We start from the raw sequence: 26,313 nt of genomic DNA, 5'->3' as shown, positions 1-26,313 counted from the left end.
TAGCTTAAGAAAGCAACAGTAGAAAAGAAATTTAAGAAAGCTTGAAATTGTAAGTTCATTTGTAAATGGCACATACATTAAGCATATAAAGAGAATAGAAATTACAAAATAATCAGAAGTGAACAACAACAAGAGAATTTCATATCAAACCTTATATAATGCAGCTAAAGCAGTGCTTGGACCTAAAAGTATAGACTTAGATGTGTTTGTTGTAAAACAAGAAAGAGAACCATCAGATAAGGCTGAAGATATAGGAAGGATGGAGATAAGAGACATCAGGCCCAGGAGGTGAGGGAAAGCTGAGGAGCTGGGATGCTTGAGCTCCCTCCCTCCTCAGCCTGCAAACTTCCCTTGCCAGGAGTCAAGAGGGCTCCAAGTCAGCTTGTTCCTGCACCCCACTTCCCCTCCCTCAATAGAAAATAATGAAGTAGAAAATGAAGAAGCAGGGCTGGCCCCGTGGCTTAGCGGTTAAGTACGCGCACTCCGCTACTGGCGGCCCGGGTTCAGGTCCCGGGCACGCACCGAGGTACCGCTTCTCCAGCCATGCTGAGGCCACGTCCCACATACAGCAACAGGAAGGATGTGCAGCTATGACATACAACTATCTACTGGGGCTTTGGGGGGAAAAAAAAAAATAAATAAAATTATAAAAAAAAAAAATGAAGAAGCAATAGAGCAGATTAACATAAGCAAAACCTACTTCTTTGAAGATGGATATACCTAGTAAGACTCAACAAGGTGAAAAAGAGGACACATCATATTAGGAGCAATAAAGAAACTGTAAGTGCAGAAGGAGTATACGTTCTTTAAATCATAATGGGAAATTGACAACTTTGTGCCAATAAATTGGAAAACTTAGAAAAAAACAGATACGGAGGGCCGGCCCCATGGCTTAGCGGTTAAGTGCGTGCGCTCCGCTGCTGGCGGCCCGGGTTCGGATCCCGGGCGCGCACCGACACGCCGCTTCTCCGGCCATGCTGAGGCCGCGTCCCACATACATCAACTAGAAGAATGTGCAGCTATGACATACAACTATCTACTGGGGCTTTGGGGCGAAAAAAAATAAATAAATAAAATCTTTAAAAAAAAAAAAAACAGATACGGACAGTTGTTTGTAGAATTACATAAATTACCAAAATCAGCTCAAGAGGATAATCCAATTGTCATTCCAAAGGGCGTCAGGCCCAGGGAGTTTTACAGGCAAGCTTTACTGCACTTTCAAAGAATAATCTTATACAAAGTATTTCAGAGAATGGGAAAAGGAGGGGAGCTCATGTTACAAGGTTAGCCTGGTAATACCGATTGTTGGGGTGGAAGTGGGTGCTGTGCTGTGGTCAAGAGCACAGCGTCTAGAGCCAGACAGCCTGGCTCGAAATCCAGCCCCTTGGCATGCCATGGGCTGCCTCCTTCCTGTTCCACCTTCCTAAGGATGTAGGGAGGGTTGACTAAGCTAACACATGCAAAGCACTTAGCACAGCCCTTGGCACAGAGGGAACGTGCTATTATGAGCAGAACTCTCATATGCTTTTGATGGGAGTACAAACTGATAACCAACTTGGTACGCAGTTTGGTAATTCTAGAGATCTACCCTAGAGAAACCCACATGCCTATGTACAAGAAAACATGTATAGGATTATTTACTGCAGCTTGTTTCTAATAGCAAAAAATTAATCTGTTTACTAACAGGAGAAAAGATTGTGAAATATTCATATATTGGCATTCTATTCAGCAATGAAAATTAATAAACTATATCTATCAAATGAATATATCTCAAAATTGTAATAGAGCAAAAACGGCAAATACACATACACTGATATGTGTATAGAGTTTTAAAACCTGCAAAATAACACAGTATAATGCTAATGGAGACTTAGATCTGTAGCAAAAGCTAAAAGTACCTGTCGGAATAATACAGTCTAAATTTGAAACTGCAGCATGGAAGGGGAGAGAGGAGGAAGTAGGATGAGAAAGGAATACAAAGGGGCACTATTTTCAAATATTTTACTTTTAAAAATCTAAAGGTGTAAAAAAGGTACATCTGAAAGTGCAAAGGGGTTACACTGGAGATTCCCTTTTCTGTATGTATATTTGAAATATTGCACAACTGAAACGTCAACCAGTGACTTAGTGACTGATGGGGGTGGGGTTCACTGAGAGTGGGGGGTCGTGCTGCGGCAGCAGTAGCTGGATCTACGGTGACTTTTTGATCTTAGAGTGTAAACTTCGAGTTCAGTAGTTTGGTGTAATTTCTAGTCTGCACTCGCACCCCAGCTTCTCGAATGGTCTCTGATGGAGCAGCCTCCCTCTTGGGTGGTGATTGAACCACTGACAAAGTGCAGAAGCTCCTGATAGCTTTCAGGGTTTTCCAGCTCTTCCGCCTTAAATATTATGTGTGCTTGTGCATGGATGATGGCCCATCAAGCCATCATCCATGGTCTTAGATTTATATGTTGGTGACAGTTTTAGTCTTGACCTCAACAGTAATGAAAAACCCTTCAAGCATTACTTGCAGATTCTTCAGTGAAGGGAAGACACTGCATTTCCCTAATGGGCCTTTATGAGATGTGCTGGAAAGTAACCCCAGGCCAAATAGGACAGGAACTAATTTAATTTTAGTTGTTAGTACTTGTTAAATTTTATTTTAATACTATAGCACTTTGCAAATGTATTGGCCAATTTAAAGACCTCACAATAGGGCAGCCTCTGGCCCAGAAGGCCCAATGTTGGAGATGATGTGGACGAGTCTTATTTGCTTGCTTGCTCTACTTTGCTGTCCCCTGAACGTGTCTTATGGGTTCCTGTGTTGCTGAAGGTTGGGAAAAGTGGAAACATTCCAGCAGGCACAACCGTGGACACGAAGATCACCCACCCGACCGAGTTTGACTTCTACCTGTGCAGTCATGCCGGCATCCAGGTAAGGACAGAGGGTCCCCTTTGTACAGAATCTCCGTGTCTCTGACATCATCCGCACGTTCAGGAAACACTTGCAGAGCACAAACCTCCTGCCAGGTGCTCTGCTGGGCACCAGGGAAGTGGTGGTGAGCAGCACGGATGGGCTCCAACCAGTCCCCAGGGGAGTTGGGCAGTTAACCAGTGAATAGTTGAGGCTTGAGACTGTCAGGTGTTGGGCACAAAGAACCCACTGGGGTGCCGTGGGGGGGGGGGGTCCCATCTTACATGAGATGTGGTCCAGGCGGAAGGAGCAGTGATCGCAAAGGCCAGCATGTTGGTGGGGAACAAGGGGCACTGCCGTGTGCCTGGAGCTTAGTGAGTTAGATGAGATCTGAGAGGTTGCTGCTGTGGAAAGGGTGGTGGGCAATGAAGGAGCCGACTCAGCATCAGCTCATGCCCACTTGGCAGGGTTCAGCCTTGTGTCCCCTCCATGCACATTTAGTGGGCATATGGGGAAGGTCACTGTGGCTTGTTGTCACCTCAGGGCTTTCCTAGTCTCTCTCGGTGAAGAGACCCACAGCTAGCCAAGGGTGATTCCAAGGGAGTGTTGCCATCACAGAAGTGCCATATCCAGCCATTCTCAGAGCTGAGCTACCAGGATCTGTGAAGCTGTGCCCGTTGGGACAGGAGGAACTTAGTTCTGGGTGCCTGTCCCTGCTTCAGAGAGCTTCACGTGGGGGCTTTTGTATTTTTCAAAATATAAGGACTTAAACATCCCTCCCCAAAGAATTTGAACCTAAACTTTGAGACTTTGCTATCAACTTTGTACTTATAACATTCCATGGGAAATACTAAAATTTGCATGTCATTTACATCGCCATGGGTCTAGAACAGGGCATGGCAAACTGTGGCCTGTGGGTCATGTCCAGCCTGCAGCCTAAGGGCTGAGAATGGTTTATACAGTTTTTTTTTTTTTTTTTGAGGAAGATCGGCCCTGAGCTAACATCTGCCAATCCTCCTCTTTTTGCTGAGGAAGACTGGCCCTGGGCTAACATCCATGCCCATCTTCCTCCACTTTATATGGGATGCCGTCACAGCATGGCTCGACAAGTGGCATGTCGGTGCGCGCCCAGGATCGGAACCGGCGAACCCCGGGCCACCGCAGCAGAGTGCGCACACCCAACCGCTTGCGCCACCAGGCTGGCCCCAAGATTTATACACTTTTAAAGAGTTGTTAAAAAGAAAGAAAAGAATATTCTTTGGAGAGCACAAAGGCTTCTGTATCGTTTCTTATTGCAGATGATCTGTCCTAGGGTTTGCTTCCTGGGTCAGGGGCTGGTGTGCCTGTTCTATGAAGGGCCACTCAGTAAATCTTTGGGACTTTGTACTCTCTGTCGCAGGGAATACCCTTTTTTCTAGGCTTCCCTCCTGGTGGGTGGGGCCCTCACCATCCAGGGCCTCTCTGGTTTGTTTAATGGCTAACCCTCTCTCCCTACATCTTCTGCCCAGGTTGGGGGGTGGGGGGGATCTCCTCTGTGGAGTTATTTGACATAAAACAGGCCTCCAGAGAGCCTGCTCTGCCATTGTTGAGACCCTCTTATACAAAATTCCCACAACCCACGGGCCCCTGTGACAGCCACCGATTAAATGTCAAAAGTGGGGTGCCAGAACGTGTGTGGTGGTTAATCAGAGGACAGGAACATCTGCCACCTGCCAATCACCAAGAGCCTTAACACAGACATTGAACAGGCAGCAGTAACTGGGCTGGAAGAGTCAGGAAGGACCCAGCAGGCTGGCCTGGGTAGAGTGGGAGGTGAGGCCAGCAGGGAGAAGCCACAGAACGACCCCTCCTGTGAGCCCACTCCCGCGTTATGGACACTGTGGGTGCCCTGGGCCAAGCAGGGCAGCAGCTGTGACCGCGCCAGAGCTGTCTGCGCCCAGTGTCGAGGTGGGTGGGCAAGGTGACCAACTCCCACTTCCTTCAGTTTCAAAAGATTTCAAACTACACACACTGCATAAAATAACACGCATATTCAAACTCCCATTTTAAAAAGTGTTATTGTTCATATGTAACTTTTATTAGAGATTTTTTCTTGCCTTTATAAATAAAACATTGTAGAAAACCTAATATGTACAAGTGACACTGTCCTCAAAACAACCATTTTTGTATCTTTCCTAAATGATTTTTCTGTATGTAAATAAACGTGTGTATAGGCTATATTTTAGAAATAGAGGATCATAATATATATGGTTCTAATGCTTTTTTATAATACGTAATAGTGTAATCAAGTGTCCTTTTGTCCTTAAATATCCTTCCACTGTGTCCTTCGTGAAGGGTTTACTTATTCCCCCATGTGGCTGTAGCTTCTCGAAGCAGCACCCTTGGCAAGTGAGTCCTGGACTTCTCTCTTGTGTGTTCACCTCTCTGACCCTTTGATCTGCTTTTAGGGAACAAGCAGGCCTTCCCACTATCACGTGCTTTGGGATGACAATCGTTTCTCTTCCGATGAGCTGCAGATTCTCACCTACCAGCTGTGTCACACCTACGTGCGCTGCACACGCTCCGTGTCCATCCCCGCGCCAGCATACTACGCTCACCTGGTGGCCTTCCGGGCCAGGTACCACTTGGTGGATAAAGAACATGATAGGTGAGTGGCATTCCTTCCCTTGCTAGAGGTCACGGCAGGGGTCATTTCTGAAACAGGCTTCAGCAGCTGCCCTTCCAGAGTGGGAAGTAGTGGGTCACAGTGGCTGGACACAGACTCCCAGTGCCAGCACCCTCCCTGCCCTTTGTTAGCTGTGTGGCTGCCTCCCCAGATGTCTGGTGTGTGGTGCTGACTTCGTTATAAGTGTACTGCCCCGTGATGTGTTAAAGGCTATACTCTCTTTCTCCCCGTCCCCCGTCCCTGCAGCGCTGAAGGAAGCCATACATCCGGGCAGAGTAACGGACGAGACCATCAAGCATTGGCCAAGGCGGTCCAGGTTCACCAGGACACACTGCGCACCATGTACTTTGCTTGACATGTTTAGTGTTTACGATTGTGTACCGCGTTGGATTCACATGAGACCAGCTACACTCAGACCAACAGATGCCCAGCCCTTCCGTGACAGCCAGCATTGAACATGAGACGTCATTGATTTTAGTAGATTCTCCATTTTCCAGAATGCCTTCCGTCCCAGATTTCAAACTTGGATTTTGACCTGCAGACCTGTATGAGACCCCATTGTCGTAGGAAATATGGTTTGCCAAAATCTATAAGCTGCTTATTAAAATAGAGTCCCGTGTTTCCTAAAACTCTCCTAAAACCAGTCTATGAACTCAGGGCTTTAAAACATTTTTAATTTATTTGGTCATTCAATTACTTGTTTTTAACACACGATACTATATGAAATTGATGGGCTCAAACTAGCTGTGAACGTTCTCTGAGAGTGAAAGCAACACAAAACACGATTGTGGTTTTAAAGCCTTGAACATTCTGATGTTGTCACTAGAGTTTATTTCAAATTGATGCTAGTGTGCTCCTGACTTGGCTTACACAAGCTCTTCGGGACCCAAGGGCAGGTGGCCATGCCGAGGCGCCCACAGGTGGGTCTGTTCTGCCACTGCCTGCCTTTCACTCAGCTTGAAATAAGGAGCAGTGGCAGAAGATGGGCCACGTGTGTTTACAGCATGTATAGGTCCAGAGAGATTGGCAGACAAGTGCCATTTTAATAAAAATTTATTTAAAAAAAGAAAGACAATATGCTGACAGTCTAATCATAAGATTTGTCCTATAGGACTGTGACATTTATTTTCCAAAGTTTCTAAAGAATACGGGTCTGTGGTGATAAATACAGTACAATCCTTTTTCACTGTTATGTCTTTAATGTAAGAGAAAAATATATATATCTGGTTTGCAGTATTAATGTGATTGATAGATGAGATAGATGCTGTTTTTCATTTTATTGACTACGGGGTGCTTCTTGTGATCTGTTTAGCATATCAAGAGTGTTTCGGAGCCTGGACACTGGACCACCTCTTGTGGTTCTCAGTGCTTAAGTACAGGAGTATGCAATTGACTTAATGTGACAGCAACCTGCCCCCCCTCAGTGTAGATTGTGTAGCCTGTACCTTCAGGAGGACCGAGCGCACTCACGGCAGTCACTTGCCGCCCTCCCTGCCTCCTCACCCCTGTGTGTTGCTCAGCCGATTAAGCACAAATGGAATGTATTTATTCTTCCATTCCTGGGAAACAAGTCCATGTCTCAGAGTGTACCTCTCTCTGTGTATGGTTTTGTTAGACAAGTTTCATAGGATCTATGCACTGAAACACACAGAAAGCTGTCAGCGGTGGCTCCCTGTTGGGGGCGAGGCCAGCGTCAGCGACGGAGCCCTGCCCTCAGGATAGCTGATTGTGAAGGCAGCAGAAGAGGCAGACCCTTCTGCTAGGGTTTGCATTCTGGGCCAGACGTGGGTTTGCCAATCTAGAAACCATTGCACTAAGAGTGATACCATGGACAACTTGAAAAGGGTAATAACAGACAGCTCTGTTTGTGCTAAATGGGCTTTTTGTCCTCGTAGGCAGTTTTATTAAGGGTGAAATCCACGTTCAGTGTAGAGATTCAAGGAAGGAGACAAACCTTCCCCTAGTGCTGCTTTGTGCTCTGTAGGTTTCCTCTCCCCAGCCCGGCCTGACATTTACCTCTCGCACTGTGGTGGAGTGAGGGTTCCGATGGGGGTACCTTGTGCTAGAGTAAGCGCCACCTCTGTATTCTGGTCTGTTGGCTCCGAGGGGCGGGAGGGCCCAGGGAACCACAGGTGGAGCTGTAATGGATAGTTGGCCTGGATTTTGGCAGTGATGACAAAGGGATAACTATTATTTGTGAAGATATCTACTCCGAGTGGTGTGTGCGTGTGTGTGTGTCTGTGTGTGCATGTGGGTGTCTTATTAATGGCATTAGTCTCTTCTTGCTGTATCTTTTTTTTTTTTTTTTTTTTTTGTCTTTTTAAATGATAAGAAGCCTCTGCTCTAAGAAACGTTGCAATTCCCTGTCATTTTATTGGCAAGTGGCACTTTCTTCTATGTTCAGAAGCAGACTGATACACTCTTGGCTTAAATTACCAGGAGCATTCAAGCTAAGGAGGGAATCTTTTCACTAATACACTTTTAAAATTGAAATTTAGGTTAGTTTTCAGCCATTTTTAGGATCATCTAGAACCGTGTGTCTCAAAGGTGTGTTTCTAACCGCCTGCAACAGGATCTCGGTGGTCGGGGCAGTGGTGGTGCTTGGTAAGAATGCAGACTCCAGGGCTGGGGGTGGCGTCTGCATTTTACACCATCAGCTGGGGTTCCAGGGCTGCCTGAAGTCTGAGAACTCCTGATCTAGAGCTTTCTGGAGAGTGTGCTCCTCGAGCACTGAGGGCCCAGCAGGGAGGAACTCCTTGGGATACACGGAGATGTTTTCTAAGTTAATACCTGGGGAAGATTGCAGGCTGGCAGAAAATTGGACCTAAAATTTTTTTTATCATTTTGAAGGAAAAGTTTTCTTGTTAGTGGGTCAGAGTACTTTGAGAAGGATACTTTTTATAGCCCTATGCTTGTTTTATAAAACTTTTAATATTAAAAGCATTAATAGACCAAATGTCTCCAGCTGGGTTAGCTACATACCTTGGTACATGTCTGATGATTCAGAATTTAAATGGCTGTAGTTACAATTTCTCAGGTAAATAATTGCTTTCCCAAATTTCTACTAAGCCCCCCATTATTAGGATAAATTTTGAGACAGTGTAAAACCTCAAAGTGCAGTAGAATAAGTCCAAGCCGTGTTCATATGGAAGCCACAAGGGCCTCTCGCCCGTCTTCTGATTGTGCTTGCGCCCACACAGGGCCGCTTCAAGCCTGCGTGCGGCCCCAAGGAAGGGCTCCCAGGGGAGCTCCATCCTCCCCCTGCAGTGACTGGCCGCCCGGGGCTCAGGGCCCAGGCAGATTTGAGAGGTGTCCACTCGCCAGCTTTGCCCCACCCCGCTGTTAAGTAAGGTGTGCCTTGCTTTAAGCAAACTGAATGTGAAAACTATGATGTAGGAATCTGGATTCATTTAAAAGAAAAACTGAGATTTATCTCATCTCTTTAAAAGAGGTCTCCCAATTAGGTTCTTGTACTGGTACTCTTCCTAGTATATTTTAAAATATTCACTTTAAGAAAAATTAATGTATTCCCATCCCTTCACCGCTATCTGTTACATTAGAAAGTTCTCGCCCTAATAGCTAAATGCTGATAGAAACCCAGGGGAGCCATTTAAAGCCGCCGTTTTGTAGACGAGCCCTTTGGTAATGCTAAGATTCCATCCTGCTGTTTGTGTCTCATAAGCTCAGATTTTCCTAGTTCAGATAAACATTGTAAAACTGGGCATCCCTACTTTTAGAAAGGGATTGTTTTATTTTGGTTTTGGTTTTCTGTTTTGAGAAGTCTCCACGTGTACACTTGATACTACATTTTAGGATCTGCCTTTTCAAGATTATGTTGCCCTTTGGTAGTGTTCTCACACTCCCTCGAATGGATGTTTGCACTCTAGAACCACAGACATCCTTCGCCACTTCATTGGCCTGCGCCTTGAGGGAACTGTTGGAAACAGTGGTTTCCATGCCTTTGAAGGTTGGCTGTAATCACTGCAATTCCTGATATTTACCCCTGGTTACTGCGTGTTCGTGGAAAAGACGATTTCAGTTCAGTTCCTACAGCAGGGCTGGGGGGGGGGAGGTTATTGATGTTATATTGTGTGTTATTTTTATTGTTGTTAAATGCAAATGTTGCTATTTATTTTTTCCTTTCTGCTCTGGTTTGATTTGGCTGATGTGGATATTCCAGTGCATGTGGTACCTGATGGATATGATAGAAATTATTTTCCCCAACTTTTATAAATTACCTAATGTTTACCTTCAAGTTTGCTGGATGATTTATTTTTGAAAGCCACAAATGTAATTTTTCTGGATGAATTGTTTTTCTTATATATGCAGCAATGTAATTTTACATTGATCTGCGGGGTGATTTAAATTTTATTTTTACAAGGCAGTTTTTCAGTCAAATTATATATTTGATACAATATGTTAAGGGTAGACCAGCCAAGCGTCATGCAGTTGGGACACCAGACTGTCTCTAGGAGGCCATTGGGGGCTGGGGCGGCTTCTCTTGGTTGCTCGTTGTCATGGAAGCACTTGGCTTGTTTCATTGAGTCATCAGGATCTGGATGTAGTCCTTCAATGGGACTTTGATCTGTTGAACAGTTAAAAGAATTTTTTTCATGGGCATTTTCCTACACCTAAGGCAGTTCCATTAGGAGGAGCTTTAGAAATTGACATAATCCAGACAGTAGACAATCCCAGTGGCCCAGACAAGCCATAGAAATTTCCCTGTGACCTCTCTTTGACTCATCTCTCACGCTCACAAGAAAAGGAATGTACAATAAATAGAAAACTCCTCAGTGTTCACTTTCAGAATGCAAATATTTTATTTATATCTTAAGCCCTTCCCCAGAGTAACCGAGAATATTTTCTCTAGCTGCCATGCCAGCAGTTTCGGCTGCTGTGACATTTTTCAGTGTAGACTTAGTGCACGTGTGACTTTGTAATGGGGCTATCCGTGTTACAGACATGCTGACCCTTTTTTGTAAGGAAAACTTGCAACTCAAAATAATTGCACTGATTTTTTGACAACTTCCTTTGTATTATGTCCAACTTTGCATCTGCTGTACTTGTTTGAGATGATTGTAAATAGGTCTAGGATAGCAGAAGTGATATGAACACAACATTGCTCTGTTTTAGTGAGACTGCCACGTTCTTCAGTATTATGTGTCAGAGTCGTGTGGACAGAATTCTGTTCTTCTCCTTAGCCTTGTGTCTGTTGACCATTCATGAAGGACAAATTAGCCTCGTTCTCTTGTTTTTCTGAAAAAAAGTTTGCAACCTATTGAAAGGAGAATATGCTCTCTCCTTGAGGTCTGAGGATTTACTTTTAAGAGGATTAATTGTAAATCCTTTGCACACTTTCTTGGTCTGTTTAATTCCCTGTTATTTGCCATGACTCCCTAAAGCATGTTCTTCTAGTCCACCCGGCATTCAGCAGTTCGGTAGGAAGCATCTGTCTGGCCAGTGTTAACAGAGAGTGAGGGCCGCCCTTGCTTGTCTTTGGTCAGCCATCATTTTAAAGCCACGAGGTCACTGTTGTGTCAAAACCATCATTTGTGGCTTAACCCATAGATGCTAGAGAGACCTGAAGTCCAATGCTGTTCTTCTGTGCCTCGTGATCTTGCTAGATTAGAAGTATGTGCTCCAGCCCAAAGTGTTGTAATTCTGTTTGTAGTCAGGCTACCCAGTGTCAGACACACAAAGGAGTTCTTAAACCCAAACCAGTCATCTGAGTGTGTGTTAGTTAACGTCACGTCGATGCCATCATGGTGCCCTCGCTTAATGCTTTTTTGGATGTGTTTTGCCATTTTATTGTCTAAAGTGAATGTATTGGCTTAGCCAAATCACTACAGAAGGTGGTTTCTAAATACCTTTTAGATGGAAAAAATAAATGCAGATAAAGGCTACCTCTGAATTCTCAGTGGATTCATATTTGCTCTTAAGCGTAGCTATCCACACTGAAATAGCCAAAATGTTGCCTGAATAAACTGAATTGTGAACATCTCTCTGTTCAGTTCTGGCTTGAAAATTTGTGTGCCATACTGTGACCCGTGGGCAGTCCCCTCCTCCCCCTCTGAGCTGCCAGGGGTGGACCAGGGACTCCTCAGGGCTGCCCAGCTCCGAGGTTCTAGGACTCTAAGTGGCCAGCGTGGATGAAATGGAAAGGCTTTTCTGCACTGTCCTCACAGGCTAGCAGGAGCATCTCCGTGCAGGGCCCTGTGTGGCGAAACCTTGAGATGGCCTGCTGTCCTGGCTTTTCACTTTCCTGTTCCATATAAGAAAGCACTTTTTTTTTTTTTTTTTTTTTTTTGCTTGACTTATGAATGGGTTGAAAATGGCTCTTTCTGCTCTCTTCTCCCTTTTTAAACACTCTTTAAAATCACGAAGGTGCTTGACCGCCGATCTCATGCGGGTAGCACATTTAAAGTAGCTGCATGGTTTGGAAAACACAGACAGAATTGACCTTGACTTTGGAACCGTGAGTTACTATCACTCTCTACTTAAAAATGATCTAAAGTTTGAAAGCAAAGTGTTCTGTTCAAATCCAAGGCCCTTTGTTTGAAAGGAACACAGGGTCCACAGCTGGCGCCTTGAAGTAGGAGTGCCTGCTGCCGGCGCCCTGGGTCCTCGGATGCCAAGTTGCAGGAAGTCTGCCCCGGGAGAGTCTGTTATGATTCTGAATGCCCCTCCTGGCCATTAACCACTTTGCTGTCAGAAATGCCCTTTGCCCACACACTACCGTGGGTCATCCAGTGTCACCCTCTGCCTCCTTCGCATCTTTTCTTTAGGTTCCTTATGTTCTTTCATCTTCAAATTTAGCATTTGCTCCAAAACACCTCCACTGGTTTGCTCTTAAATTCTTGAGGGACAGGCGGAAAGTTTTGCAGTTACAGACGTCTGGGTATGTGGAGGTGGCTCTGCTCTCCTACTGGATGCCCACCAGACATTGACTTTGGCCCAGTGAGGTCTCAAATAACATCATCATGTGGAAATAATTGCCTTGAACACTGTTGTCTTGGGTTCTGATGCTTTTCATGCTACATGCTGTGCTTTAATTCTGAATGAGCTAAGTGTCCTTTGCGGTCTTTCTAAGAATATTTTGTCATTCTGCAATCACACTGCTCTGTAGATGCAGACCACTCTAAGAATCGTGGACATTCAGGGTGGGTGCCCACAAAGTCTGCTGACCTGCTGCCGGGGCTCCTTGGGACCTCTGGGTTGGCCTTGTTTTCAGTCAGAATCCCATACAGGGTGTTTCAGGGGACACTGCACAGTGGCCCACTCCTCGAGTTAGTAATGTGAACTGTTGAACTCAGATCTGCCCATCAGCGTTTTGTACGCGTCTCCAGAATCCTGGGGTGGGCCTCTCCCACCGTCTTTGCATTCATGAAAGATTATTAAAAAATGAGAGAACTGAAGATTACTGGTGCTTTTGTTAACACTTTTCTATCTTATTGGTTGATGTGAAAAATTTAGATGTGTTAGATCTTTAAATGCCCTTGGTGGTATGACTGAAGGGTTGAGTCCTCACCTCACTCCCATCCCCTTTTGGGGAGTTGGGGGAGGCTGAATTATCTCCTATTTACAACCTCCTTGGATTTAAGTAGTTCAGAGTTAAAGCTAAAACACCAAATATTAATTCTCCCCCCCTAGGTGTCTCCAGGAACTAGATGTGAGGCCAACCTCATTCAGTAAACTTTGTAAATCTTCAACGTCCTTAAAACCATAAATTGATCCCAGGAACACCCCCGGGCCGGGGGTTGCAATGCAGACCAACTGCTTGGCTTCTTGGCACCACTTGACAGAACTAGGTGCTCATGTTGGGGACCCAAGGCTCCTTTGATCTCTAGAGATTGTGGGAACCTGAGGGTTGGGAGAAGGCAGGCCCCTCTGACCCAAGAAGCAGGTGATGCCCAGGTTCTCCTCTGGTCTCCATCAGTGCCAGACCGAGTATGTTCTGGAAGACCCAGTCTCAGCCTCTGTGCCTTTAATGTCCAGTCCTCAGTGTCCTTTCAGAATCGTGTTGGGGCTGCATTTTTATTGGGAAGTAAGCCTGTACCGTTCCACAAGTTAATCGTTGACCTGCCTTTGAAATTACTTTTTGCTCCTCAACTCCTGACTTTGTAAACTGTGATACCCATGCACGCTATCTCATGTCAGAAAATATTAGGTTCCAGTGCATGATTTCTCCCATGCCCTGACCAAGTTCACATCTGCTAGGATTCCAGGAAATCGGTGCAAGACCCATCTCTTAGTCATTGACTGTGACCTTCAGCAAAACCTGGTGGTTTTGTTCTCATAGTCACTCAACAAGAATATTTAGTGTAATGGAACTAGATTTTTTTAAAAAGGAATTAGAATCGTGTCTTTGTAAAATGTATGTGAAGTCCTCAGATGTAAGGTGCTATTCAGTCCTACCATCCCTATTTTGGAATGCTTTTCGTTATTGTTGCTCTGTTTTGTGACATACAGGGAAACTGCTTACTTAGGTGTGGGTGTCACCTTGAGCTGTGCATATAGGAGTCCAGTTTTGACATATCTAAAATAGAATTTTTAGCTCTGACTTTTTCAAGCCAGGTCTTGAGCAGTTTTCTTGGCTGATGGTCTAATTAAAAACCACCCTTCCCTGTCAAGGGTGATTTTATTGGTTTTAAGTGGGGAAAAGAATCCAATGTTATTTATTTTTTAAATGTATAGAAAATCCTTCTTGGTGGCTCCTCTTGGCCCTTCCCTCTCCCCAAACCCTCCATTCTAAAAGGCAACGGCCTTTCCCTCGGTGGAGGCGCTGGCTGCAGAGGGGATAACACATTAACAATTTTGGTTTCTCCTCAAATCCAAATATACATGTGACTAAAATCCTTGAAAGTATATAGTTTAGCACTAAATTGAACTTTGAGTCCTGAGTTTGATAGTGGATTTTAATGTAGTTGTTGAAGGTATGAATTCATGTTTTATAACTGTAGAGGCAAGTGAGTTTTTACTTTTTAAACGTTTTAAGAGAATAATTGTAAGTTTCTGTGCAGCAAAGTGGCTAATTACTCATTAAATACAAGAAAAGAATGTAGTGTCTAAGTCCAGATTTTTCTTACCTCTGGTACACTTCAGATTATTTACCTAATATGTATTGAGGGGTTTTAACCCTGAGTTTTATCAACTTTTCTAGTTTTATTTTATTTTTATAAAATAATTGAAAAAGAACCAAAAATGAATTTGAAATTTCCTTAAGTAGATCTTGTCCCCTCTTAATTTTCCCCCACAATAAAACATTTTAGAAGACATTTTGAATCAAAATGTATTACGGCCATTTAAAGTTTACTATTTTCTAAGAAGCCGAGCAGCTACAAGGGCCTCATTTTGGGTGGTACTCTACGTATTGTCCACAGACTCGTTTGTACCTGTGCGGTGGGTCTATGTGACGATGTCTTGTGTTTGCAATATAGAAACCGTGCAGTGCTGTTTTGTAAATTGACAGTTCCTGTATAAACTAGTATTTATATACATTGGCCTCTCTGTATAATTTTTCATTTGCTACATGAATTGTAAAATTAATTATAAAATTATAGTACCTGCTAAATACAATTCTGAGGCTTCATGTCCTTGTCTTTAGTTTAATACCATTCTGTGTGTTTTGAGGATGTCCAATGCTTGCATGATGCTAGGTGGTAATACCACTTTAAATTAAGCCTTAATCACATGTTAAATTTGTAAGTTTCAGAGTATGCAAAAACATTAGGCAGAGTGAGTTTAAACTGTTCTGATCAAGATGCTATCTCATAATTCAACATGTCTTTTCTCTGGAGTTGCAAAGGGAAATGTTCAGTGATACAGATCTCTCTCTCTTCCTCTCTCTCCCTCTCTCTGGTCTGGCTTAGCTGTTGCCATTGCTTAATAAAAATGGACCATTGTGCATTTCTGTGGCAGTGAGTCAAAAAGACCTGTTCTGAAAGTCTTGAGACTTTTTCAGGGTTATTTTTAAATGTTTGATTTTTTTTTCCCTCCAGTCTGAGATTTATTTATGGCTGATGGAGAGTATGATTTGGGCGTAAATCTTATTTGCAAACCTGCTCATGTTCTAAGCTTTCTTCAGGTAGTGCCACCTGTCATGGCTTCTGCACATGATTAAATGGATTTTTGTTTTTGTAAAAGCATCTTAAATTTAGACATAAAATGGAGGGGACCCAGCTTTCTTTACAATGTGGATCTACCTCAGTTAAACAGTTGGGTGCTATTTACTAAGTCTGTCAAATTAATTGGAAAAAGTAACCAAACCGTGAGCTATAACTCCACATGAAGCTTGAAATCATAATTTCCGTTTATTTAATAATATTTTTATTTATTTTATGCCTTTTATGTTGAATCCTAATGCATTGAGAAAATCAGTATGAAATTAAATATTTTATATTGCAGGTGGGGAGAAAAGCCCAATTGGCCATAGAATTTGATAGATTTCCCCCCAGCCAACTACTAACATGTATTGGAATCCCAACTGCCCTCTTGTGAAAAGAAAAAACAATTATGTCCAAGAGCAACTTCAACATTTTACAAACAAATTCCAAACTCTTCTATGCATATATTGATAGCTATCACTTCACTTTCTGTGCCAGTGAAGGGGCGGCCAAAAACAGCTCACAAGAACCCTTATCACTGCTTTCTTCCCCATTTGTGCCCCCCACTTCCTCTGGCATATTTTATAAGTTTATTTCATAAGCTGCAAATGGACAGTTGTCAGTTTCATCTCGCCTGATTCCCAGGGGAGGTGTTAATGACCATCTACAGCGGAAGGGACTGCATGTGGCCGTCTGGAGAGGGCGAGGCCTGCATTCAGCAGCAGCCTCGGGGGTTCCATAAGTTAGGAAAGCTTTCTGGCAGGTGAGAAAATAAGATAGGAGATCGATGACTTTCCATGCTTTTATATTTGGCAGTTTACAATTCTAGACTTTTCCTACTATGGCGATCTTTTCTAACTCAATTCTTTGAGGGTAACGCAATATTTTGGAGTCTTAAGAAGTTCATTTTATACCAGTAAGAAATAAAAATTAGGGATCTTTCCTGTAGTGTATAGTTTTACTATTTTAAAGAGATGTCTGAATTTTACAAGAGAAGCAACATTCCTTAGTGGCAAAACTTTGAAAGTTGATTTGGGAGGCTTTTTGCTGCAGGATCTCAAAAAAAAAAAAAAATGGGATGATTCTAGTTAAATGTTTTTAATTTTTAAACTTCCATCAGGTCGATACTTAAGCTATATTTTGTAAAGAGTAAATCATCCTTTAGTATGCTGCATATAAAGATCAGCGTTGTTGCACTTTCTCAATAATAATAAATGCCCTACAATTGGCCCACCAGTAAGCATTTTGTTTTTTACCTAACAAGAGTACTTTGGGCGGGTGATTAAATTTATACAGGTACCTCAAGAAAAAGAACCTGAATATGCTGCATTTTGTTTCTTTAGCTTTTATATGTAGCATTTTGTTTTGCTCTTATTATTTTGTTTAGATATATGCTTTTTGGACCCCAATGGACTGTTGAAAGAAATTTCAAAGTTACTCTTGTAGGGATACAGTATCCTTTTTTTTTTTTTTTTTAAACTTACTGCAATATCTGGTTCACAGGTTGCCCACCAGTAGAATAATGCTTTACCCAAATACACATGAGAAAAGGATACCATGTTTATAAGCAGACAATAATGTTCCCAATCCTTTCTGTTCATGCTGCTTTCTTAATTCTTTTCTCCATGTCATCAAGAGGTTAGATAACTTATTCCTAAGGTCAAATTTAAACATCATGGCATCTTAATGTTTTCAACAGACCTCACAAAATTGCCATTGAGTAAGTAGCATGATCCTAAAGGTATTGCTGGCATTAGGCAGCCAGGTTGATCTGGTCTCTGAAGAGCCAGTCTTCACTTTTCTCTATTCCCCAGCACTCACCCTCAACTGAGCAGACGGGGAGTGGTCTTGATTGACAAAAGATAAACTGGCAAAGAAAGCTAAAGGCTGAGACACTGAGCATCTATTGTCGTGTTTAAGCTTAGCTGGGTCCTTTCGAGTTTGTTTTACAGCTTACTAGGTTAAGTAGTTTGCACTATTTTTGCAATAAATTCATGGAAAACCTAACAGTTACTTGTTTTGTTTCTTACTGTGTGTATATAAACTAATACTGAAAGTTTGGCATAGTGTTTTTTTCACCTCCGTACATAACCCTTAACATGCACAGAATGATGTAAATCGGATAAACTCTGATGTGACTGGTATTTTATAAAGTTATTTTGTATGGTGTCAATTTTGTTTTGCCTCATAGTATGTCAGCAAAAAATAAAATAAAATTCCTCATATTTACAGCTGCCTCTGCCAAAGATCTTCAATTACACATTCATTTGGGCACTTCTTTCTGCAGGGTTAAGATTCCAGGCTTCCAGGGTAGAAGCATGCCTTCAATGATAGAGCCCCACAGCCTTATTCTACAAGCATTGGGCCTATTCCTTGAACAAGGTACTCAACAGAGCTAGGCATTTGAGGTTTGAGGATGAAAACCACAGGAATGACTTGGACAGGAGAAGAACTAATGTGATGTCTAGGATGAGTTGGGTGTTTCTACTCTGGCAGTCATGAGAAAAGATGAAGTAAAAAGCCATTCAACTAAGCCCCAATCAAGTGCAAAACCGTGAACTCTACGTGTGTGGGAATCAGAGCCGACCACATCTGGGGTTCTCAGCCTGGTGGGTCACTTAACCCCCTCTGCATTGGCTATGTTTGCACATATTGGTGCAGCTCTGAAATCCCTGGTGGCCTCACTCTGGGCTGTTTTTGACTTCTAACTGTACTGAAAAAATATTTAGTGTTGGGAAAGGAAAGGAAGGTTAGATTAAGAAAACCAAAAAATGGCTAAAAATGCCTAGGATGGGTCAGCCCCGTGGCTTAGCGGTTAAGTGCGAGCGCTCCGCTACTGGCGGCCCGGGTTCGGATCCCGGGCGCACACCGACGCACTGCTTCTCCAGCCATGCTGAGGCCGCGTCCCACATACAGCAACTAGAAGGATGTGCAACTATGACATACAACTATCTACTGGGGCTTTGGGGGGAAAAAATAAATAAATAAATAAATAAAAATGCCTAGGATGTGCATTGTTGCTAAAGCAAGCCAAAGTTTTGTTCTCATTTAAAGCTATTTTCTGATTTTTAAGAATCTGTTCATTAAAGAAAATGTGAAAATTCAGATAAACATAAAAATAAAAATTTTAAATTATCTGTAATCACAACACTGATAGGTAATTACTGTTAACATTCTGGTGTATTTTGTTCGTCTATCCCCCAACCCCCTCAACAAAATCAAGATGAAGGGGGTTTTTTTTTTCCCCCTTAATGTATCCAAGACCCTGTACTTTTTTGTGTGTGTGTGAGGAAGATCAGCCCTGAGCGAACATCCATGCCAATCCTCCTCTTTTTGCTGAGGAAGACCGGCCCTGAGCTAACATCCATGCCCATCTTCCTCCACTTTATGTGGGATGCCACCACAGCATGGCCTGACAAGTGGTGCGTCAGTGCATCGGTGCCTGCCCAGGATCCGAACCCGGGCCGCCAGCCTCGGAGCGCCCGCACTTAACTGCTACGCCACAGGGCCGATCCCCCTTCGCCCTCACCCCCACCCCCTCCTTAATATCCAAAACCACAAAGCACCTTGGTGCCCACTACTGCTGCTACTACTCCTGGTACATGCTAATTGAAAATGAAAGAATATACAGAAACTGATGTGAGATCTACGGTATCCTTACTTAGTAAATACTGCCTTCCCTTGTTACATTCTCGCTATTTCATTATCATTTACTGAATGGCCAGAGCAGTAAATTGATTGGAGAAACCTAAGAGTAAAAACAGTATATGATGAAAATAGCTCCTTTATCAGAGGATGTACAGTGCATCTTTATGCTCCATAGAGGATGCGGGAGCCCATTTCAGCAGGAATGGCAAGTTACTGTAGGAAAACAACAGGATATAGATTAAGATCAGTTTTGAGGGCCTTGAATGCCAAATGAATTTACCCTACACAGTGCGGAGAAACTGCACTTTTTTTTTTATGAGGAAGCGTAGCCCTGAGCTAACATCCGTTGCCAATCCTCCTGTGTTTGCTGAACAAGACTGGCCCTGGGCTAATATCTGTGCCCATTTTCTTCTACTTTACTTTATATGGGATGCCGCCACAGCATGGCTTGATAAGCAGTGCGTCAGTTTGTGCCTGGGATCCAAACCTGTGAACCCCGGGCCACTGAAACAGAACGCGAGAACTTACTTACTTAAGCGCTGTGCCACTGGGCCAGCCCCGAAACTGCACTTGTTTAAGCAGCATGGTCCAGTGGAGAGTGTAGTCGGATTTGAATCCCATTTCCACCACTTCCTAGTGTGCCTTGGACTAATTCCTTAATCTGAGCTTCCATTCCCTTCTTTGTAAAACGTGGATACTTTGCAAATTGTTGTGAGGCTTAGATGAAAATGTACACAAGGCACACAGAGGCTCGGCCCCAATGGCTACTTCAATATCAGGTATTTTTAACTCTTCTGACCAGGAAAAGATTAATCTTCATAAAATCATTTTGATAATGTGATAGCAGTATGCAGGATGGGAAGAGAGGCTATAAAGATGGTGAGGAAACCAGTTAGGAAGCTACTGTAATAAACTAGCACGTGATTCAAGAACGAACCAAGAAGGATGAGAGCTCCCTAAATAATTGGATCTGAAGTGCTTATGATGGGTTAAGGATGTTTCAGCTGGTTACACACAAAAACCAGTTAGTATTTTCCTGGGGATTTGTTAAACAGCATCACATTACTGTAGGCATAGATACTCCAGGCCATGCACAGAACTTAAAAAAATAAAGAATTTCTGCTCTTTGAAAGATGCTGTTAAGGGGATGAAAAGATAAGCCACAGACTGGGAGAAAATATTATTTGCAAATCACATCATCTGGCAAAGCACTTGCATTCAGAATATATAAAACTCCCAAAACTCAATAGAAAGAAAACTCAATAAAAAGATGGGCAAAAGATCCGGACACTTCACCAAAGAAAATATATAGATGGTAAATAAGCAAATGAAAAGATGCTCAACATCATCTGTGATTAGGGAAATGCAAATTAAAACCTACAACCGCTAAAATTAAAAAACAAAAAGTTTTGCAGAGGATTGAGAGTAACTGGAACTCTCAGTGCTGGTGGGAGTGCAAAAGGCACAGCTGCTTCAGAAAACAGTTTCTTACAAACCTAAATAGACACTTCCACTCCTAAGTGTACACTCAAGTGACATGAAATCCTATGTTCACACAAAACCTGTACACAAATGTTTATAGGGCTTTATTTGTAATTATCAAGACTGTTTCCAGCCCAAACTGGGAATTATCCATTTACCTGGGGAATGGATAAATAAATAGTATATTCATACAGTGTAATCCTACTCAGCAATAAAAAGCAATATTGCAGCTATCAGCAGTCTATTGCTGATACCTGCAACAACATGGATGAATCTCAAATGCATTATGCTAAATATAAGAAAGCCAGACTCAAATGCTACATACTGTAAGATTCCATTTATATGACATTATGGAAAGACGGGCCAGCAAACCACAGTCCGTGGGCCAAATCCGGCCTACTCTGTTTTTGTATGGCCTATAAGCTAAGAATAGTTTTTACATTCTTAAACAGTTGAAAAATATCAAGACTATTTCATGACCCATGAAAATTATACAAAATTCAAATTTCAGTTCCAGAAATAAAGTTTTATTGAAATACAGCCACACTCATTCCTTTATGTATTATCTCTGGCTGCCTTTATACTACAATGGCAGAGCTGAGTAGTTGTGAGAGATTATATAGCCCACAAAACTTGAAATATTTTCTATATGACCTTTTCCAGAAAAAGTTTGCTGGCTCCTGCTATGGAGGCAAAGAATAGCTTAGTGGTTGTCAAAGTTAAAGGTAGGAATGAGTTTGACCATGAGGGAATTTGGGGGAAGTGACAGAACTGTTGTATCTTCATTGTGCTGGTGGTTACACGACTCTGCATCTGTCAAAACTCAGAACTGGGGCCTGCCCAGTGGCATAGTGGTTAAGTTCAGCGCACTCCGCTTGGGCAGCCCAGGTTTGCAGGTTTGAATTCCAGGCGCAGACATACACCACTCATCAAGTCATGCTGTGGCAGCGACCCACATACAAAATAGCAGAAGACTGGCACAGATGTTAGCTTAGGACCAATCTTCCTCACCAAAAAAACAAAAAATAAAAAAACTCAGAACTGTACACCAAAAAGTGGATTTTAAAATATTTTATTCTAAAAACAAGATGGTCAGAAAACATCAGTGGTTGCCTGGGGATAGGCAAAGGGACTAACTCCAGAAGAATACAGGGGAACATCTGAGGTGACTGGAACTGTTCTGTATATTGATTGCTTACACAACCAACAGACTTGACATTAAAGGATGATTTTACTGGATATAAATTATAATTCAATTTTTTTTTTTAAAAAAGAGACTGAAAAGACAAGAGCCAAAAATTTGTATGTGAAAAAAAAATAGGGCTTATGGTTTCCTCTTGTGGACAGTAAAAACAATCACAATGGGTGTAAAGAAAAGAACAGTAAAAAGAGAGATCTTCAACATACAAAATGTTTTAAAACGTTTTTTAAGAAAAATATGCTCATGCAGAGGTAACATTTCTTTTTGCATTGGCTAATTTGACTTGAAATTCTTCTCTGGGAATAAGTGTTAGAAATCCTTATTTTTAAATATCACAAAAGTCTCAGGTAATAAGCAAGGCAGTAAAACAATGGAGGGTTCTAAAACTAGTTTCATAAAGCATTTTACTGTAAAACTATGTACAACTTTTAATAAAAAAGAAAAATTTATTTCTTTACAGTTAAAAAAATGCAGTATTTGGACAAATAGTCAAATTTTCTTGAAATACAAAAACTGAAATGTAACATACTACGCATAAACTACATATTTAGCTAAAACTGGATCTAGTTGTTTATAAGGATTTCAAAATATACATATACGAATTTACACAAATGATATTTAGAAGCTCTTCAAAATCTATCTGTAAATTTAAAAGTTAAGCAAAATTGTCTTTGCCTCTGCTGCTTATAGCTGCAGCAGATTGAGTGGCAGTGCCTGACTGTACAGACAACTCTTTCTTGGTACCCTCCAACTGCAGCGGGGACCTGTCAAAGAGAGGCCGTTGTCTGGGTTACTTTCCTTTTGGCTATTTATGGTATAGGTGCCTCAGATGCTCTATCTCAGCCAGGAAAGAATACAATGTACTTGAAGTCTCTGAAAATCGAGGAGACTAAAGTCACACAGTGTTGTGCTTACTTCAAAGTAATGGTGCCAATCCAGAACGGTCTTCACCAGGTTGATTTTTAAAGCACTTTTTTGGTTTAGGATTCCGCGTCATCATCATCACTGTCATCGTTGTCATGCTCTTCCTCGTCATCTTCTCTCTTCTCTTTAAGCATTTTCAGATATTTACTAGCTAAAATCTTCTTTGGTAATATATCTTAAAAACATAAAGCTAACATCAGCAATTGGTTGTGGTACACCATGAATACAGCAATGCAAATTTCAAAATGTACTAGTTCCTGCTTTATTTATTTATTTATTTTTTAATTTTTTGTTTATGAAAAATCATGTCTATTTTTTTTGTGTGTGAGATCAGCCCTGTGCTAACATTCGCCAATCCTCCTCTTTTTTTTTTTGCTGAGGAACACGGCCCTGGGCTAACATCTGTGCCCATCTTCCTCCACTTTATATGGGACGCCGCCACAGCATGGCTTGCCAAGCAGTGCGTCGGTGTGCGCCCGGGATCCGAACCAGCGAACCCCGGCCCGCCGCAGCGGAGCGCGCGCACTTAACCGCTTGCGCCACCGGGCCGGCCCCAACTAGTTCCTGCTTTAGAATAGGTTCCAAAACAAGACAAAATTCAGACTACACTTCTGGGTGAAATAGCAGGAAACTAGCACTGTCTGCTGACTAATGCTCAAGACCTGTTTCCATTCTACTGACTGCAAACTATGTGCTTCTATGTGCTGATAACGACTGAGCAACCCTGCCCAAACCACCTCAGACCGGCTGGCCCCAAGGGTAGACTTAAGCTCTTTCTGGCTGTGTCCCACAACTATTACAACAACAAGCATTAGTTTTTCTGTTTCTGGGGCCAAGGAAAGCAGCCCAGAGTTTTCCCTTCAGTGGCAAGGAGGAGTCTGAGGAGGTGGGTCTGCCAGGCTCACCCAGCCAGCCAAACATCCTTGGTGCAGGCTGTTGACTTCACTATCGTTCTAGGTGAACCACATTACAAACACACTCAGACAAAACATAAAAGGTCTTCCTGTGCCAGGTCGTGGAAAACTTTGGCACCTGGAGAAAGCAGCAAAATGTCAATTTCAGTGAAAGCAGGAAAGAAAGAGTTGCAAATTACTAAGCATTTTTTAACCAGAATGTTTCAAAGGCTAAGTACCTGCAAGAAACTGAAAAGTTTCCGATTCCTCTGCAGTATTTGATAAATCACTGTAAGTGAGTGCTTTCTTTTCTTTTCCACTGCCATGTCTGTAGGAATAGGTGGCTAGATATTGAACAAAGAGTTCCTAAAACAAAACCAAAAAGTAAAATGAAAGGTGTGCTTTGAAAACTTATCATAGAACTTCATCTTTAAATTACTTTAAGTTTAGATGAACTCAGATTATCTTGGTTTCTCAAATTACAGGAAATCACTGGGGAAAGGAGAAATATGAGGTTAGAAGGAAAGCAAGGCCATATCAAAGTTGGTGGAGAAGGCATTTCCCTAAAGTTTATTTTAGATTTCTAACTTATCAAAAATATTTAAAAGTAATTAATGAATCATAAATGTGCAATAACCAATCTGTACAGTAAAAAGGGAGCATGAGACCATTTGAAAATTCTATCTGGGCCGGCCCCGTGGCTTAGCGGTTAAGTGCGCGCGCTCCGCTGCTGGCAGCCCGGGTTCCGATCCCAGGCGCGCACCAACACACCGCTTCTCCGGCCATGTTGAGGCCGCGTCCCACATACAGCAACTAGAACGATGTGCAACTATGACATACAACTATCTAGTGGGGCTTTGGGGGAAAAAAATAATAAATAAAAAAAATTATTAAAAAAAAAAAAGAAAATTCTATCTGGCTCAGGAACACAATTTTAGTCTTTCATTTGAATATATTGTGTCCAAGGTGGTTTGCCTACAACTATAATAGTCAGCAACCTGAAGCTGAAAATGGACATTTCCCATTTTGCACCAATACCTTCCCTAAAGAAACAACCTGGACTGAGCCCCTCTCTCTGTTTTTGCTTTAACTCCATCTAATTTGCTCAGTAAGGGATTAAAGAAGGGCCTGCATAAGCCACAGTTCCTTAATACTTACAGAATGAAATTGTACAGGAAAACACAAATATCCCAATGCTGAGCGGGCAATTATTTTCCTGGGCTCTAAGAAAGCATGGCTCTGGCATAAAGCAGGCAAGAAATCTGATTTCCCACTTCCGTTAGCTCTAGTCCAACATACCGTAGGGACACTGTGTCCTGAACTCGGAGGGGCTGGAAAACAGACTCTAAGTTAAAACAATGAAGACGGCAGCTCAAACACGGCCCCGTGTAAAACAGGAAGGGTTCTGACACGCCACTATCGAGACCAAACCACAAGAGACGAATGATCTGTCCCGCACCTCGGAGGGGGCTAGTACACCGGCTGGAAGCGGAGGTCTCCGGGATGCCACTGCGGCCCGCCTAGCAGACGCGGGGAGCGCGGCCCGGCCACCTCCCGAGGAAGCCCTCGAGCTTCGCTGGACGGCGCCCGGGCCCTCGCCCCGGACCGTCTGAGGAGCTGGGGCCCCCAAACCCCCAAACAGGCCGGAAGCGAGAAAAGCGAAGGCTTTAGGGACGGGAATACGGCGACGCAGGGCAACGACACACCAAAACAAGCCGCGTCAGCCCGCGGGACGGCGGACGGCGCGCGAGGGAGGGCGGGAACGGCGCGGGATGGGCGGAGCTCGGGGCGCGCGAGGGAGGACGGGGCGCGGAAGGGCGCGCGCACGTGAGACCGCGAGGGGCAACCGGCGGCGCGCGGGCCGGGGGGGAGCCGGCGGCGCGGCCGAGGCTGGCGGGCGGCCCCATCCCCGCCCGTGTCTCGTGGCTCCTCACTGCTCCCCGCGCGGCCCGCCTCACCGTGGCCTTGGCCGTGAGCACCAGCGCCTCCTGGTTGATGCTGGACACCTCGGGGGAGCTCTTCATGATGACCCGGATGCGGGACAGGGGCAGCGACACGAGCCGCTGCTCCCCGCACTTGTCTTTGCCCACGACCACGTCCGCCATCTTTGCGCCCCTCCCCCGCGGCGGCCGCCGGGACCGCCCGCTATCACGCCACCGCCCACCGCCCGCCGCGAGGTGGCCGGCCGACACGGTGGGTGCGGGAGCGGCGTCCCGTTGCCCCGTGGGAGTTGTAGTGTCGGGGAGGCGCGGCCGCGGGGGCCGGCAGCCGCGCTTTCGGTGGCGGACTACAAGCCCCGTGATGCCCCGCGCCCCCGAGGCCGCCGGAAGGAGCCCTCGGCACCCTGCGCCGAGCGGAGCGGATGGAAAGGCGGCCGGCTGGGACGGCGGGGCGCGGGACGGGGGAGCAGGAGGTCCCGAGGGGAGGGCGGGTGCTGTTGAGGGAGGCGAACGGTAGGGGAGAGCTCTGCCAGGAGGGGGATGGAAAGTTTCAGGAATGTTGAT

General features: G+C 43.8%; 2 protein-coding genes across 4 annotated transcripts in view; one reads left to right on the top strand and one right to left on the bottom strand.

The window, feature by feature from the left end:
* AGO2 (argonaute RISC catalytic component 2) overlaps positions 1–17,896 on the top strand; it is a 124,112-nt gene extending 106,216 nt beyond the window's left edge. The window contains exons 17-19 of one of the 2 annotated variants that reach the window (XM_058564992.1): positions 2,813–2,914; positions 5,410–5,540; positions 5,805–17,896. In XM_058564992.1, the coding sequence (XP_058420975.1) occupies positions 2,813–2,914; positions 5,410–5,540; positions 5,805–5,913 (342 nt within the window). In that variant the 3' untranslated portion in view covers positions 5,914–17,896. Of the gene's footprint in view, positions 1–2,812; positions 2,915–5,340; positions 5,541–5,804 lie in introns of both variants that reach the window. The other variant, XM_058564991.1, reaches the window with a different exon arrangement.
* Positions 17,897–22,379: 4,483 nt separating this feature from the next.
* On the bottom strand, positions 22,380–26,097 carry CHRAC1 (chromatin accessibility complex subunit 1). Of its 2 annotated transcripts, none has more exons than XM_058564993.1 (3): positions 25,768–25,972; positions 24,049–24,175; positions 22,380–23,091 (listed from the first exon to the last, which is right to left on the bottom strand). In XM_058564993.1, exons 1-3 carry the CDS (start codon positions 25,912–25,914, stop codon positions 22,973–22,975), a joined length of 393 nt encoding a protein of 130 aa, XP_058420976.1. In that variant the 5' UTR covers positions 25,915–25,972; the 3' UTR covers positions 22,380–22,972. The 2 variants fall into 2 exon arrangements, with proteins under 2 accessions (XP_058420976.1, XP_058420977.1); XM_058564994.1 differs by lacking the exon at positions 22,380–23,091 and adding an exon at positions 23,486–23,948 and having other exon boundaries at positions 25,768–26,097.
* Positions 26,098–26,313: the final 216 nt, after the last annotated feature.

Source organism: Diceros bicornis, chromosome 21 (genome assembly GCF_020826845.1).
Source record: "Diceros bicornis minor isolate mBicDic1 chromosome 21, mDicBic1.mat.cur, whole genome shotgun sequence".
Taxonomy (NCBI): Eukaryota; Metazoa; Chordata; class Mammalia; order Perissodactyla; family Rhinocerotidae; genus Diceros; species Diceros bicornis.
Note: the sequence above shows the minus strand (reverse complement) of the source record. Positions and strands in the feature narration are given on the sequence as shown.